General features: G+C 37.5%; 1 protein-coding gene across 3 annotated transcripts in view; it reads right to left on the bottom strand.

The window, feature by feature from the left end:
- The window catches only part of LOC139949665 (diacylglycerol kinase theta-like), a 98,744-nt gene that overhangs the window by 37,139 nt on the left and 44,685 nt on the right, over positions 1-16,920 (bottom strand). For 2 of the 3 annotated variants that reach the window (XM_071948123.1, XM_071948124.1), the window contains exon 8: positions 431-553. The exons of the other annotated variant lie outside the window; for it this stretch is intronic. In XM_071948123.1, the coding sequence (XP_071804224.1) occupies positions 431-553 (123 nt within the window). The remainder of the gene's footprint in view (positions 1-430; positions 554-16,920) is intronic. 3 annotated transcript variants of the gene reach the window in all.

Raw genomic sequence — 16,920 nt, 5'->3', positions numbered from 1 at the left:
CGAAAACAATTTTTGTCTCAATGTTTTGAGACAAAAATTATTTTTTGAAATGTTTTACTCACTTCTCAAAAACTACAGCACCTCAGCAAGTAAAATTTTAAGGGGAAGCTTTCTGCCACCAATCCATCATCTTCAAACCGTGTAAGTTTAATGTAAATCTGTGAACATAGGGCAAGGGATGTGTTTCTTAGATTAATATTTCTACTGTAAGTAACTTTCCAAGGGGCACCAAGGCAGTGACCAGAGGAGCGGAGGCAATTCAGTAAGTAAGGGTAAAACTAAAACAGTAACTGCAGGTTTTGTTTGGCTCTGGGGTTAGTGGCCAAGAGCTAAAGTTACTGGCCCCTGGCCAGTAGGCCAGTAGGTGTGTCAATCCCTGCTGGACGACAAACCGAGACTAAAAACTAAAATGAGGAAATAGATTAAGTACATCGCCTGAATCTTGTCCGCATCATGTGTGCTGTGTTTCGTGGAGTTGGTTCTTCTTGGGTTTGTGCAGGGGGCTTGCGAGAGACCGGACTATCCCGGGGTGGGAGTTTAACAGGCATGCCACCTAAGCTTGTGGGAAAAGAAGCAAAAACCATAAAGAAAGAACACACACACGGGAAAAGCATGCAGATAGAATGGGGGCATATTCTCATGGTGCTGAATGCTCGTTAAAATATCACTGGATTGGTCCCATTGACTTATTGAAACCACCTTTGCAATTTGAAAATAGTCTTGCCCTCTTGTCAAAAAACACTTTTGCTTACCGAAAAAGGTTACCAGCCAAAACATCATCAGTTACCACTGCCGCGACTGATACCCCGGTCATTTCTTGCTTAGCCAAGTAATTTGCAAAGAAATTTGAAATTTGGCCCAGGCCTGCAGAGGATGTCAACCTTTACCAGGTACACTGCACTCATGACCAAAGAAGTCATGGTACCAAACATTGTAACAGTTGAACTTGAAATTTGGATTATTTATTATAGAAATATGCCACGAGACAATTCCAACAAGAATGTGGGATTTCCTCAATTCAATTCGCACATAATTTTACATTTTTGCTCCACATGTGCTTCAAGGAAAATCAAAAACCAACTGCGGCTTTCATTTCTGCACAAATCACAATTTTGTTTTCTTCTGACTTTTTTGTCTTTCTCTTTTCTTTTGGCCGGCTGCTAATGGAGTTTTTGTGCTGCGGGTGAACACTCAATGACCAAGTTTCATAGAGGCTGTCAAAAGATGTTGTCTATCAACTCAAGCCATAACCACTCCCCCCCCCCCCCAACTTCATCTCAGAGTGTATGAGGAACTTGCAGAATTTTGCTGAGTTTTGAACGAGCCAACAAACCGCCACAACAATAGAAAATGTTTGTGATTGTCACAAACTGTTGCTTCACACACGTTTCCTTGTTTGTTCAGATGATCTTCCCATCAAGGGAACTCGGCAAATTCCCAAAAAGGGATATGAACACCAAGCTGGCAACAGCCAATCTCTCTCATACAAACATTGGTTTAGCGTCTATGATTATGATTTGCACAAATAAAAAGATGTGATTCAGTAACTAGATTTATTCTAGTAATTGTGAAATCAGTGTTTGGAACGATTCAAACCCATAACCTTGTGATTGCAAGTCCGGCAGTCTAACCACTGGACCACTGTGACCACCTGCTTATGAGACACATCAACCCAGTATTCTGGGAATATCATCTTTGAGAGCGAAAGATTTTTTCCAATTTGCAGAAGGCACTTCTATAAGCCCATTTTGAGATATGGCGGACACAATGCTACGACACAATCAGATTTGAGTATTATGTCTGTATACACCCTTACCGAACAGTGCACTCCTATAGCGGCCACCATGCCTTAAAAAAGGCTAATTGGAATGTCAATGGGAAATGTTTGAAGGAGCACCAAGGCCAAGAAAAGGCAATGTCCTCAATAAGCAAATCCAGATCTGGCATGCTCATTTAGGGTTTCTTTCTTTTTTTAGAAAATAAATTTGTCTCTAAAGAAATTGCAAGGGTCATCCATAAATAGTATTTTTGTTTTCTTTCAAGTATACAACTGATACGCCCACCATACTGTTTGTAAATATTGTACAATCCTTTGAGTGAGAATATGCCCAATCCAAAAAGACAAATTATTATCACCGATTTAACATACATCATGCAAATAAAAATACACACCATTCAAAAGTGTTTGTGAATACACAGCAGAAAGAGTGGCAAAACGAAGTGAAATATAATACGAGTAACAATAACACAAACACATTTAAATGCAATTGTTGTGGTTGTCATCAGTCAAAATAAAAGGTACATGTACATGGTTCCCACACCAACAATCTCCAAACAGTCCTTAAAACTATAAAAATAAATGTATATTTGGTTTGTGGTAACACCATGTGTGTATCTACTTGCCAGGTACAGTTTGTTCTTAGAGAACTGTCTTGCTTTATTCTACTACCGCGGAGTAGATGTTCGGGGGTTCGGGAGACTTCTCAGTTCTGAAAAGAACTGTCCTGCTTTGAAACTATTATACAAATAAATAAAGCAAAGACAACCCGACAAATCGGTTCCTAGCATGGTTCCCAAAAATACATCATGAAATCAACAGTGAAGTAAGAGAACCTCAGTAAACCAGCGTAAACCATTACCTCGCACCATGGACTGGGTGAAGGTTGTTGACATTCGTCACAATGCAATTTCCATTGTCTTGTGTGACATCAAAGTGCTGTTTTGCTGAATCCTAACACTTGGGGGCTTTGCGTGAAACTCTGTATACTATTTGCCAAACGTAACACTGCTGGTAACATTTTTTTGTGTTTTGGATTTTTCTACAATAACATGAAACAATTTTTAATGAGCTTTACTGAAATGTATGGAATCATTACACACCCATTTACCTTTCTATAACAACATAACAATAATGCTAATTTAATTCAAGGTTGACTTGACGAGGTTGAAGTGATTTACATATACATGGGATAGATTTATGCTGAATTTGCATCGGGATGAAGAATATTCATTTTGGTTTTACCAATACATGCCATATACATAAACTGATGTGTGTAGGCACTGTAGACTCGCTACATGTACTTTCCCGAGTTCTGTGAAAAATATTCCTCTGGTGGGATTCGAACCTACGTCCTTTGTAATTCTAGTGCAGTGTCTTACCAACTAGACCACAGAGATTGCCCGGTAGCTAGAGGCAGTTCAAATCCTATATTTCACTTTCATCAGCGGGTAATGCAACAAATTGATAGATGTTAAATTAGCATCGGGGATAAAGAATAATTTACATTTAAACAATCAACAACTAAAAGAGGCTCGTTTCGGTGCACCTGTCCTTAGCTTGTATTTTTATCTTGTAAACAAAATCCTGGTGCAGTAAAGATTCTGAGCTACAATACAAGTTCTGCAATCTTGTGGGTTTTCCCCCCCAAATTCGACCCTCACTCACATCATCAGAGTATGGAAAAAACACAATCGTCTGTTACACAATCGCATTGTCCTTACTTCATTATGCATGTAAACATATAAATTTTCCACACGTTCAGAGAAAGCAAAACAGGTCAACTATTAAATAAATTCCAAATTGACAATTTGACAGAAACAAAAATATTTTGTATTTTGATCAAGACTCAGACAATACGTTCCCTTCCAACGTTGACAAAAGTGAGGCCAAATCTTGCTACACATTCATATTGGACTGACATGCATAATTCCCGGGTAGGAAATCACTGTAGCAATCCACCTAGTCTTCCTACGGATAAATAATTTTCCTTGAGGCGAATAAAAAAGGAGATGAACCTTTTAAAATTAATAAGAATATGGCCATACAAAGTCAAAACTATGATGCATCACATCACCATAGTAACAGCGGCCGGTGGAATAAAAACCTTGTTTGTCAGAGAGTGCTAAACGAGGTTATCAGATTATTATGCCCAGTGTATTAATGACATGCCTAGTTCTGGCAGTCACTGACCAAAATGATCAGATACTCTTGAATACATATTGCATTAATAATTCATTTTTTATTTAATTTTTTCAGTAAAAAAAAAAGGTTAAAGTCCTTCAAAATATGTGAAGCGTTCTAAACAGTTTGCAAGGGTGCGCTTTTAAAGCAAATTTCCACAAATCAATTACAGTTTTATCTTAATTCCCAACTTACGTTCTTTTGAGAACTTATTGTTATGATTATCATTTTTAAAATTCCTCTCTTGCCAAACATCGTTCAAAAGCTCAGTCTGGTGAACAAATAATTGGAGCACTTTAAAGGTACTGAAAACTATTGGTAATTACTCTAAATAATTGTAAGCATAAAAACTTACTTGGTAACGAGCAATGGAGAGCTGTTGATAGTATAAAACATTGTGAGAAACGGGTCTGTCTGAAGTAACATAGTTTTTGAGAAAGAAGTAATCTCTCACTAAAACATTTGAATAAATAAATAAAATTGAATTGGAGACCTCAGCTGATGTCTCAAATTTAACATCTGAAAGCTCACAACATGCGACAAGGGCGTTTTTTAATCCATTAATCTCTCGCAACTTCAACAACCTATTTAGTTCAAATTTTCCCAGATTTGTTATTTTAAGCATAAAGGATACGCCAAGTGAGAAGTGCCCTGAACACGCCTGTAGACAAAGATACTGTGATAAAAATTATGTATTACTATTACGCCACGCAATACCGTAATTCCTATCCTGGCCTGAGGAAGACATTTCTAATATGAACCCCCAAAAAACCAGACAGCATCTTCCCAAGAAAGAACTACAAGTCTAGCATCCATTTTGGACATTCTTAAAATGTGACGCTGATTATAATGTAAGGCCTGCTTCTAAACTGGGACCAAACTATGCCTGTACTAATCCCACCAGACCGATCATGATGGCAAACATTTGCGGGAGAGTGGGTTGACCCAGTTTTTTGCATTTATTTTTACGTCCGCCAGAAAAACAAGAATGCATATAATAATACTAGCAGATGTTTAAAAGGGTTGTTGGATTTCGTCTATTTCGTCGTTTTCACCCCCAAAAATGTTGGTGTAATAAATTTTTACAGACATCTGGAACAAAATGTCTACGAATGCAAAAGAAGAAAAAAAAAAACGCCAAAATGGATTATGATATGTAAGGTTTAAAGGCAGTGGACACTATTGGTAATTACTCAAAATAATTATTAGCATAAAACCTTTCTTGGTGACGAGTAATGGGGAGAGGTTGATGGTATAAAATATTGTGAGAAACAGCTCCCTCTGAAGTGTCATAGTTTTCGAGAAAGAAGTAATTTTCCTTGAATTTGATTTCGAGACCTCAGATTTAGAACTTGAGGTCTCGAAATCAACCATCTTAACGCACACAACTTCGCGTGACAAGGGTGTTTTTTCTCTTTCATTATTATCTCGCAAGTTCGATGACCGATTGAGCTCAAATTTTCACAGGTTTGTTATTTTATGCATACTGTTGAGATACAACAACTGTGAAGGCTACTCTTTGAAAATTACAAATAGTGTCCACTGCCTTTAAAAGGTAAGGGGGATCCAGGGAATGTCTAGTAAAATTTATACTAAACATTATTTGTGCAGACTTAATGCTAATATTGAGTAGCAAATGATGATGTTTGAGTAGCAATCAAGACATCTGTGTAGCATTTTGCTCTGCTACACAAGGGAAATCTTTGACGAAATGATGCAGAGTGGTGTGAACCCTGGTTCACATCCCACCTTGGACAGAGCATTGGATAGAGCCTTGGGTTTCAGTCTGGTACCTCGTCCCAATTTCATCAATCTCATAGAGCCGATTCAGCACATCGAGTAGCTAAGCACAACAAAACTATGCTTACATGTACCAGACTAAGGTTACCATCCGTAATATCATGTCAGAGTTGCTTCAGCATAACAACAAGTAGCTTAGCTACATGTATAGCTAAACTATATTAATAGGGTTACCAGCCAAAATACATGTATGATGTCATATCCACCATCTTTGACTGGTCTCCTGCTAATATCTGCTCAACCGAAAACAGCTAAGCAAAAAGTGTTGCTACATAAAGTTGGGCTTCTAACATGTGGGATTCTCCCCTCGCTGAATATTGTCTTCTTTAAATTACACCCTCTTCAGAAAGCCTAGGGACTGAAGTGCTCATCACATTGGACGATCACCTGGTTCCACTAATAGTAATAATGACATTGGGGGGGGGGGGGGGGTGAGTGAGAGAGAGACAAAAATAAACTCAGACATCCCCGAAGCTATCGCCTGAGCAGAGAGTCCAGTCATTACACTCTTCACCATATGGCCATCTATAAAAACCTCTAATCCCAAGCATAAGGTAATTAACTCCAACATTTCCAAGCGTAAAAATAGCACAGTTATTGCCCAATCTTCTGACATTTAAAAGCTACCGAGACCTGAAGGGCGGGCGGGCAGTCTGAAGGGGGGGGGGGGGGGGACACGCCGGAGCGAAGAGTTAGACGGTGTGTGCTGCATCGACACCCACTCGTGTGATGATTTACTCTGTGGATCGGGCAAATTCTTCAATAGATTGCTTTTGAAATTGACTTTTAGTTGAATAAGTGAACGTGCAGATTTCCTGTGTGCCGCTAAGGGGGTAGCGTCGTTGTGACTATTTTAGGCGTGTAAGAGTTTACACTATAAGAGTTATTGGCAGTCTGATTAGCCACTGGGGGCAATTATTCACACTCTCTGTGCATGTGGACCCTAGGGATTATAACTTTCACATGATCAATACAATTCCTTTTTTTTCTATTTTTGTCTTGTGGTTTTTTTTGGGTGGATGATTCCAAGGAGTGGTTTAGAGAACGCACTTATTTAAGGTAAGACTTTGATACAGCAGTCGTTTTGGAAGAGTACATTCACTCCCGATCTTCGCTTCAAGAAAAATACCATGAAGGGCAGTAAATCATTTTGTTTTGGATGAGTCAATCTAGTGATGACACTACACGATGACAAAGGAAGGTTGTTGGCTCGAATCCCACCAGAGCATTATGCTTATTGACTTTCCCAACCAAGGGGTATAGTTGTGACTATAATTTTGGGCGTATATGACTATACAAATATTGACTGCTACAAGTGCTATGGTTAAAACTACGACTCCCGAGGTGATCCCCGGAGCCGTCCTGTAAAACTAATCATGTGACGCGCTCTAAACCAATCAAAAGGCAGAATATTTGTAAGGGCTGTTATAATTTACACTATGAGATAAAGATAATTCCTTTTTTGTATTCTTGCAAAATTTGCTGAAATATTTAACTGGTTGGTGACTTCATTGTAAAAACGTGAATATTGGAAATAACTTCCATGACAAAAAATAAATAAAACCAAGTCACAAGCTACATACCTGAAGCGTATCGGGCCGAACCCTAACACCCATACATGTACTATATCTTTACAAACTGCATTCACACAAACATGAATCCACTTACAGATTGCTACATATCAAAACCTGAATAAAATCTAAAAACAATCAAAAAGACGGTAGAGGGAAAATTCTAAACCTGTGACTGCCCATAATTTGACATGTTCCGTTGCACATATGTGAAAGGCAAGCACTATGACTGGAAGCCCTTTATGTATCGAGTATAACTGTCCCGCGGAATTAAAGGATTACTTCAGAGCAAGATCTTGCTTCTTGTTATTCACAAAATAGGATACCGCATATCAAAAATAACTGCAGGCTTTTTTTCTGGTGCATCTCCGATGACAGCCCCCCCCCCTCTTTTATTTCCATCATTTCATGAATAGCATTTCTTCTATTACATTTATTTGATGTTTATTATAATTAAGTGATACTTATGGTGGATAAAGGATATGCTGTTTAAGGATGCTAACATTTTCAATTCAATAAATACCACAAACAATTGGATTATTATGCCATGCTGTCTTGTCAGGGACAATGTGTAAAATTGATAATTCTCCGGCATAATTTTTTTTAAACCCAGCTGTAATACTGTAATATTTTGTGCTGCAAGCGTCCAGGCAATGAAGGTGCAGGGCCTTTGAGTGACATACAAATTGGTCTTGACTGTTTACTTTCATCATATCAACTGGAACTAATTAAAACCACAATCATTATTGTTGGCAGTGGGTAATACCTCACTAAAGATATCATTGAGCCTTTGAGATCGAGGTAATCGGCATGGTCTTCGTAAGGTTGTAGAGCTGTGTGAATGGGGGAGGGGTATTCCTCAATTCGGTACCTTCGTGTACGACACAACAGCCACATCCCACTTCTAACAGCCAGCAAAATGACTGTTTGCCTTAGCTACATGTAGTCACATCTCCCCAGACACGTCTAAATTGAGTTCACTCGTCCTGAGATTTCTTTCAATACCAAAACTCAATTTCTGTATTTCTTCCAGTGCCCCCCCCCCCCTTTTAACATTCCTCAGGGCAATTGTCAACCAGCATTCATCCTGATTTGTCAATTTTTCATTTTCAGAAACTTATCGTCTGCCATTAAGAATTTCCGGTCTTCGTTTTCCACGAAAATGTTCCCCATTGGACACTTTCCTTAGCATCACTGCCCTACATGTGTATTTTATACAAAATGGGGATTTCTTTAGTGATTTCCGGTGAAACTGCTATAAGGAATTTGGTCCAAGCATTAGAATGAAAAACAACTGTCTGTATACAGGTTCATTAAAAAACAAACAGATTTAAATGGTATTCATGAAGAATAGAAGACATTAGTGGCATTACATTATAGTTTATGTACAGGATTAAAACAATTGATCAGATCAAAAAATCAAAGATTTAGTTTTGCCTTAGAGCAATCGCAACACATGGGTAAACTGTATTGTCCAAAGGCCCACACTTCGTGTATCACAACTTATATATAAAATAACAAACCTGTGAAAATTAATTAGGCTCAATCAGTCATCGGAGTTGGGAGAAAAATTATGGGAAAACCCACCTTTGTTTCCGCACGTTTCACTGTGTCATGACATGGGTTTAATATAAATCTGTTATTCTCGATATCGAGAATTGATAATTGTTTCAATGTTTTCTCAAAAAGTAAAGCATTTCATGGAATAATATTTCAAGGGAAGTCTTTCACCATTACTTTCTGTAAACCCTGTAAGTGATTTGTAAATCTGTGAAATTGTAATTTTTGTTCTGTTCAGAAAGTGCCCAATGGCTTCAAGTAGAATGAAGAAACACATGTTCATGTTTGTTGCAACTGTACAAATAAAAAATAAAAATACATGTCGAGTGCGTGTACTGTATATTGCACTGTGCAACCCGAGCAAATTTATGCACACGTACATGCAGACGAATCCACAGTCTCATTTCTGTATACAAATTGAGCTCAGCCCTACATACAAATGATGTAAATTGGCCGGCTGGCCCTGCCGGCCCCAGCATACACAGCGCAAACACACACACACAAACGCACAGCATCTAATTGACACAACTAGTTGGTAGTCTCCTCAAGCTGGTAACCCGATACGCTGCCTGTGTTAAGCGCTGTCAGCTATGTATCGATTTATCGTCTTGAATTTGCTCAAATTTAACTATAACTCTGTGTACACTGATATAACTCAATGGGGGCTTATTATTTCTTCTACTTTTCGTCTTTCTTTTTTTAAATCTTTCTGTGGAAATTTTACAGATAAATGTTCTAATAAATAATTCCAATTCTCTTATTTTTTCCATTTTTTTCCCAATCTATCTGTGGAAATTATACAGATAAATGTTCTAATAAATTAATTCCAATCCTGGGTTTTAATGAACATGTCGTTAAGGGGGTAGTACACGTACATCATTGGATTTTGGATGAGAAATTCAGTCCAGTCCTCTTGTTTTAAAAAAAACATATCAAAAAAGGGATGGCACATCATTGGTTTTTGAAAGAGTAAATTCATTCCAATCCTCTAGTTTCCAAGAAAATCATAAAACGATGACATCTCATTGGTTTTTGGAAGGGTAAATTAATTTCAGTCCTCTTGGTTACAAGAAACGCATCATTTAGGGATGGTACTTTATTGGTTTTCGGAAGAGTCCATTCATTCCAATCCTCTTGGTTTCAAGAAACATACCATAAAGAGATGATACATCATTGGTTATTGGAAGAGTACATTCATTTCAATCCTCTAGTTTTCAAGAAAATCATAATGGGATGATACATCATTGGTTTTCGGAACATTGGGGTAAACCCCTTCTCTTTTCGATAACTGCACTGGGTTCTTTTATGTGCGCTACACAACACTATCGACTAAAAGCTTTACGTCCCATCTGAAGGACGGAGCAATGGTTAAGTGTCTTGCTTAAGGACACAAGTGTCACGACTGGGACTCGAACCCACACTCTGCTGATCAGAAACACCAGAGTATGAATTCGGTGCTCTTAACCCCTCGGCCACAACACTTTCACAAAGAGTCCAGAACTCTAGACTACATACCACAGGGTGAACAGGTTAGTATAGCTCTAGCAGTCAGCAATGGGTATAACAAATAAAAAAATTCTTACATTGTGAGTCTGATTTATAGTTGTAGTCCTGCACAACGACGACACAAAACACGGTCAACAGTATTTTTTCCCCGTCATTCGGAAAAATATGTTTCAATTTTACACCCCAATATGTATGCCTGATTTAAAGACTGAACATATCAGATATATTCAGACAACAAAAATCCACAACTCAAATCCAACGGGGGAATTTCTGTTGTTCTTCACACAGCCGGGGCTAAGTGGCCATTATATATCATGGAAACAGATACGACACTCTCGACTCCAGAGGACTCCAGAGTCGTTAGAAAGACCCAACCGAAAAAAAAAGAAAACCAGCATGGACGAGAAAAAAAACAGCGGTCCCAAAAGAAGGTGTAAATAACCGCTAGCATGAAAGAAGTGGCTGTAATCGTAGACCTATTGGGTGTTCGATTACTGTAATGAGACCAGGGTAAATTTGACCAAAATATCGCTCGCTTTGGACAAGAAAAGAAGGGGGTAAACTACCTTGTGCGTAAAATTCTCCGGAGACAGTTTTCAATATGAGGTTACAGAGGTGTTGCAATAGTTGCCAGATGTTGAAAGGTTTTGTTTTTTTCCTGGACATTTTTTTTGCCATAAAAAGCGATTGTTTGATTGTTAAAAAATACTGATTGATAAAAACCTGTGTACATGTAGCTATGTTGTTATGAAACTTTATTTATTATACAACAGTAATATTTGAATCAGTTTATAAATTGAAAACGATGTGCCAGTATTATATTGGCTGCTGTGTAAAGGTGAAGTAGTTTTTTTTATAAACAAAAGGCACCTCTAGCGAAATGTAAAATTTCAACTGGAGCTTTTCAAGGGGCACCAAGGCAATGACCCAGCGCTGATACTCTGTTCTTGTAAAGGAAAAGAAATTTTTCCTTGAGAAAGGGCACATCGATCAGGGAAAGTTCTACTGGGTTATTTCAGTGAGCACTATGACGATGACAATGACCATACACAGTTGTTTCTGTTGCCCATATGCCTTTACTTATTATTGCCTTTACTTTCAAAGAGGGGTTCCACACTAAACAGGGATTAACTCGGGCCTGATACTTCACGGACACAACGAAGGCAATGGCTACCATGCCCTTTGGTCATTGCCTTGGTGCCCTTGAAATGCTCCCTGTAGAAATATACAAATTCCTCAAAAGGTGCCCTTTTACCAAGGAGAAAACGCCTGGGTGCCTCTGCCCTTTCAAAAACAAAGCATACAGGCCTGTTAACTAATTAGATCAAATCATCTCAGAATCATTTTCTATTCAAATTTCAATCGGAACATTTCAAAGAGCACCCAGGCAATGACAAGGGGCATAGAGGCAACTGCCTCCGCTGTCTCTGTGAAGTATAAAGTGTGCAAACTTCATAATTTTTCCTGAATTTCAGTGATAGGTTCTACCCTCACCAAGGATCACAGAATCATTTTCTATTCAAATTTCAACTGGGACATTTCAAAGGGCACCAAGGCAATGAATGGCTATGACTGATAACATCATCAACAAGCTCAAGTTAATTAATCTAAGCTTCTTCTTAGTTTATCAATTTATCCAAGGAAAGTATTACCAAATTCCCTTAACAGCTTTTCACCAACAAAATTTCATGATAACAAAAACCCAACCTCAGACTTGATTTTTAATTCCGTTTATGAATTACATCATTCTGTACTCCCATCGTTAGCAGATTGAAAAATCGTCCGGTGGCGCAAACTTAAGACAAATGGCTCATAAGGGGCCACCCAGTGAACTAATGGCTGTTGAACAAACACCCCGATCATTAAGTACTATCTTAACGAAGCTACTAAAACAATTAAGCATGTGGAGTGAGAAAACTTGTATTCACAGGCAATTTACCTTGATTGGCGATGGGACAGAAATAATTGTTAATGGTTAGATGGAATTAATTGCTTCTTGCTTTAATTAGAGTTGACCTTTTCAGAATAAACAATGAATGAATAACATGGAAATGTTTCTTTCTAAAGATGCCAAGTATATTTTAATTTAAATACAAATTTCTAAAGATTTATGATTTTATCAGCTTTTATTAATGGTGTTGCCTGGAAAAACCTGCCAATTAATATTTGTAAATGTGACCACCTTGACTCAGTTTCCTAAATCTGTCAATCACAACAAAAATATTTAGCACAGAGAAATCTTGCCGAGTAGAACTAGGTTACAAGCCAAAATACCATGCAATGCATAGTTTGTGACTGGTACTCACCCATAGAGTTACATGTATATAACATTTGCCATTTTCTAAGTTGACAAAACAGCATCGCACAGCGTGTGTTTGCATGGCCATTTTGTAAGTTGACAAAACAGCATCGCGAAGCATTCAATAAACACAAACTCCAATAAGTACTTCATATTCAACGCGCGTGCAGAATAGCGCGCGTCTCCTCGCAGTCCCATCGCATTTATGCAAGCAGCAATCACCAGTGCACCCTCTAGTTCTTATATATAACTGTATGTTCTCAGCTAATTTGCTCAGCACCAGTTTCTTGTAGGTGTCAGGGTTCTGCCCACAGTGGTCGGTGCCAGGGAAAATCCGCCCGGCTTCCCAACCACCACTGGAAGAATTTCCTGTTTCCGACCGTCATGCATTTTCAAAATTTTATTTTTTACACATTTGCAATTTCCTTTCAAGCGTTTTAAATGAAAATGCAAAAATTGGGTATTTCCCATTAAAAAATGAAGGTTGAAAGCCGAAAGCCGACTCTATTTTTATACATAATGCCAGTATCCTGAATGTTCTTTTAATTTTCATAATTTGTGTTCCAACAGGAACAAATAACATTCCAATGTACAATGCTGTCCCTAATTTGTAACATGTAGGTCTATTGTATTGTGTTTTGGGTTCACAGGTGGTATGGCTATAAATAATCTCTCTAAAAATAGTTTATTCTATTTTAAGTATATGTAAGTATTTTTTTTGTTCCCATTGTTATATAAAAACATCTCGCTGTTTTTTTATAAAACAATTTTTCATTCTCTTTTTGGAGGGCATACATGTACACTGACATAATGTATAGTTTTCACATAAACATTATATATCTTATTCTATTTCATAAATGAAAATTCATATATTTTGTCATTATATATCTAATTAAACTTTTTGTTCATAGACTTTTTCAACATTAAAAGTCTCACTCTAATTTGTTTGAAAAATCATTCTATTTTTAGCTGCCGGGCAATCTCAGTGGTCTAGTGATGAGACATCTGCTCTAGAATGGCGAAGGTCATGGGTTTCAATCCCACCGGAGTAATATGCATGTGTTTTTTTTTGTTTACAGGTCTTGGGAAAGTACCAGGTATAAAATCCTTTTCATAAATCGGTGCACGGCTTAAAGACAAATCATATTCTGAAACTTAACATCTATTAATATTGATGTGCTTTAATTTTTTTAGGCAGGGAATACCTTTGGTTGTTCTTCAATTGTTTTTCAATGTATATTTTAAAGGAACACGTTGCCTTTAATCGGACGAGTTGGTCTATAAAAAGCGTTTATAACCGTTTTTTATAGAATGCATATGGTTGGAAAGATGTTGTAAAAGTAGAATACAATGATCCACACAATCATGCCTCGAAATTGCACAGTTTTCCTTTTACCTCGTCGACTAACACGGTCGGCCATTTATGGAAGTCAAATTTTTAACTCCCATAAATGACCGACCATGTTAGTTCGCACAGTAAAAGGAAAACCACGCAATTTCGAAGCAAACTAGTGTGGATCATTGTATTCTACTTTGAAAACATCTTTCCAACCATATGCATTCTACAAAAAACGGTTATAAACGCTTTTTATAGACCAACTCGTCCGATTAAAGGCAACGTGTTCCTTTAAAATATACATTGAAAACAATTCCCTGGCAATAATGTCATGTAAAACTGTTTTTATAAAAAACTCCATTATGGGAACATTTGTATTTAAAACTCAGTTTATTCCATAATTTGTCTTGAATGTATATAACGCTGACATGTAAATGTTTCATGGAATTGCACGAAAATAACTAGAACTATTCAGTTACATAATTCTATAATTTGTCTTGAATCGCGTAAAATGTTTCATGGAATTGAATGAAAATTACCAGAACTATGAATACAAAATACAGAGAGAAAGCCAACTATCAATAAATATAAATATCAATAAATAATAATAAGCGATATCGATAACGCCGTGTACAAAAAAACACATAGACCGAATATACGTAATCAGTCCATCACTCAGCACAGCCAAATTATATGACAGTGTGCCCTGGATACTAAGTATAAAAAATGCATACACGGCGTCGTCTACATTGGCTGAACCTGCAGGATTGGGCTAGCAATGATGAGGAAGATGACATGAGGCTATAAATAGCGCTCCCCGTACCCTAGTGGGGACGGGTCGATGGCTTGGCTTGGATGAGGTTAGGGTCTAGCTGAAATGGAATATGCCATTGTGAAGGCTGGCTATAAATAGAACCCCGCCTGCGCTTTGGCTGCACACGCCCGCCCGCCGCCGACACAGAGAGACAAATCTCTGATGATGAGACTGAGGAACAATAAGGTCAGAGTGAAGAGAGGGGGGGGGGAGCAAGGTGGTCGAGGCAATGGAGGAGACAATTGGATGGATTGGAATTTAATATATTCATATTTCATTTGTGAATATTGAGTGTCTTGGAATAGACAATTGGATGGTTTTGATTTTAATATATTCATATTTCATTTGTGAATATTGAGTGTTGTTGGAGGAAACACATTCAGGTTTTGGGATTTTAATATATTCATATTTCATTTGTGAATATTGAGTGTTGTTGGAGGAAACACATTCAGGTTTTGGGATTTTAATATATTCATATTTCATTTGTGAATATTGAGTGTCGTTGGAAGAAACACATTCAGGTTTTGGGATTTTAATATATTCATATTTCATTTGTGAATATTGAGTGTCTTGGAAGAGACAATTGGATGGTTTTGATTTTAATATATTCATATTTCATTTGTGAATATTGAGTGTTGTTGGTGGAAACACATTCAGGTTTTGGGATTTTAATATATTCATATTTCATTTGTGAATATTGAGTGTCGATGGAAGAAAACACACTCAGGTTTTTTTTTCTTCTTTTTAAAACCGGACACTTGAAATGTGGGAGCAGAATAAATGAATATGGATTAATTGAATAAATCATGTATCTAATTATTTCATAGTAAAGGGGTTTTCGGAATCAATAGATCTTCAAGATGCATTCATTTATACTTATGTTGGTATGCATTTTGTATATACATGTACACATGTATTTATTTATTTATTTGTTTGCTTGATTATTCGTTTATCTTTTCTGTGTCATTTCACCTCCGAAAATTAATGGGTTTTTTCTTCTAAATTTAAATATTTTGTTGTTTTTCCCTTTCCTGTAATTGATGGTTAGGCCGCTGTTGGTAAGCTGTAATTACAGAATTGGTGAGAGAAAAGAATCGCCTAAGATCGCAGACTTCAAAAAAAATTACACGGTCTAAAGATGATGACAGTAGAAACATCCCTTTAACTATTTCTGTCTCAGAAAATTTCTTAGAATAATAATAACACAAAGTATTTATATATAGCGATCTACAGAGGACAGAGCGCTTTACATGAGACTAGGACAAACATAAAAACATACAAACTAGGATGGCTTGGGCACAGAATTAAATGTCTTGAGGAAGCAACAAAACGTTGATATAAAATCAAAGATACAACAAGCTAATTCGGAGAAAATGTGGGAGCATATCTGTCCTGAGGCAGCAGCTCGTAACAGCGCCTTAAGCAATGACGGTGTAAGTTTTATGTAAATCTGTGATCTTAAACATTTTTTGTTGTTGACCAATTAGGTGATGTCCCTAAAACCATGCATATCCTAGTCTTCTTCAGTTACTGTCATCCACTACGCTTGATTTTTCTTGTCTTATCCTTTATCTCTATGTGTATCTATTCTACTCCATCACTCAGCCTTTGTCCGACCAGTAACTAGTTCATACATGCTCTCGCATCACTCCGCGACTAAAACGTCCTCCGTCTTTCTTTATTATAGCCATTGTCGCTCACTCTACTTTCTTGTCAGTTTGATCTTACACCATCATCTATATCCAGTACAGTCCATCATTTCTCCGCTGACGTTAGAAGCAATTTTCTGTCCTTTCTGTCTACTGTGTTAAAAGGATGGTCCAGTGATGCTTTTTAGACAGTCGTTATTAAACAGAGATAACAGTGTACCATGTCTGGATCAGAGCTTGAATTTTACACTGGATCACACTATCCTTGAAGAAAGTACTTAGGTTTTACAAGGAGACCATATAGAACACAGAGGCCTTGGTGCCCCTTCAAGATTTGCCAGTGGACCTGCCCCGTAGCACAGTAAATGGCCTTGCCCTCTTTAACGTCAAATTCCAAAACTATTATAGCGAAGGCATTTTTTGA

The sequence above is a fragment of the Asterias amurensis genome, chromosome 17 (genome assembly GCF_032118995.1).
Source record: "Asterias amurensis chromosome 17, ASM3211899v1".
NCBI classification, from domain to species: Eukaryota; Metazoa; Echinodermata; class Asteroidea; order Forcipulatida; family Asteriidae; genus Asterias; species Asterias amurensis.
The sequence above is the reverse complement of the archived record's forward strand: the minus strand, read 5'-3'. Positions and strand labels throughout refer to the sequence as shown.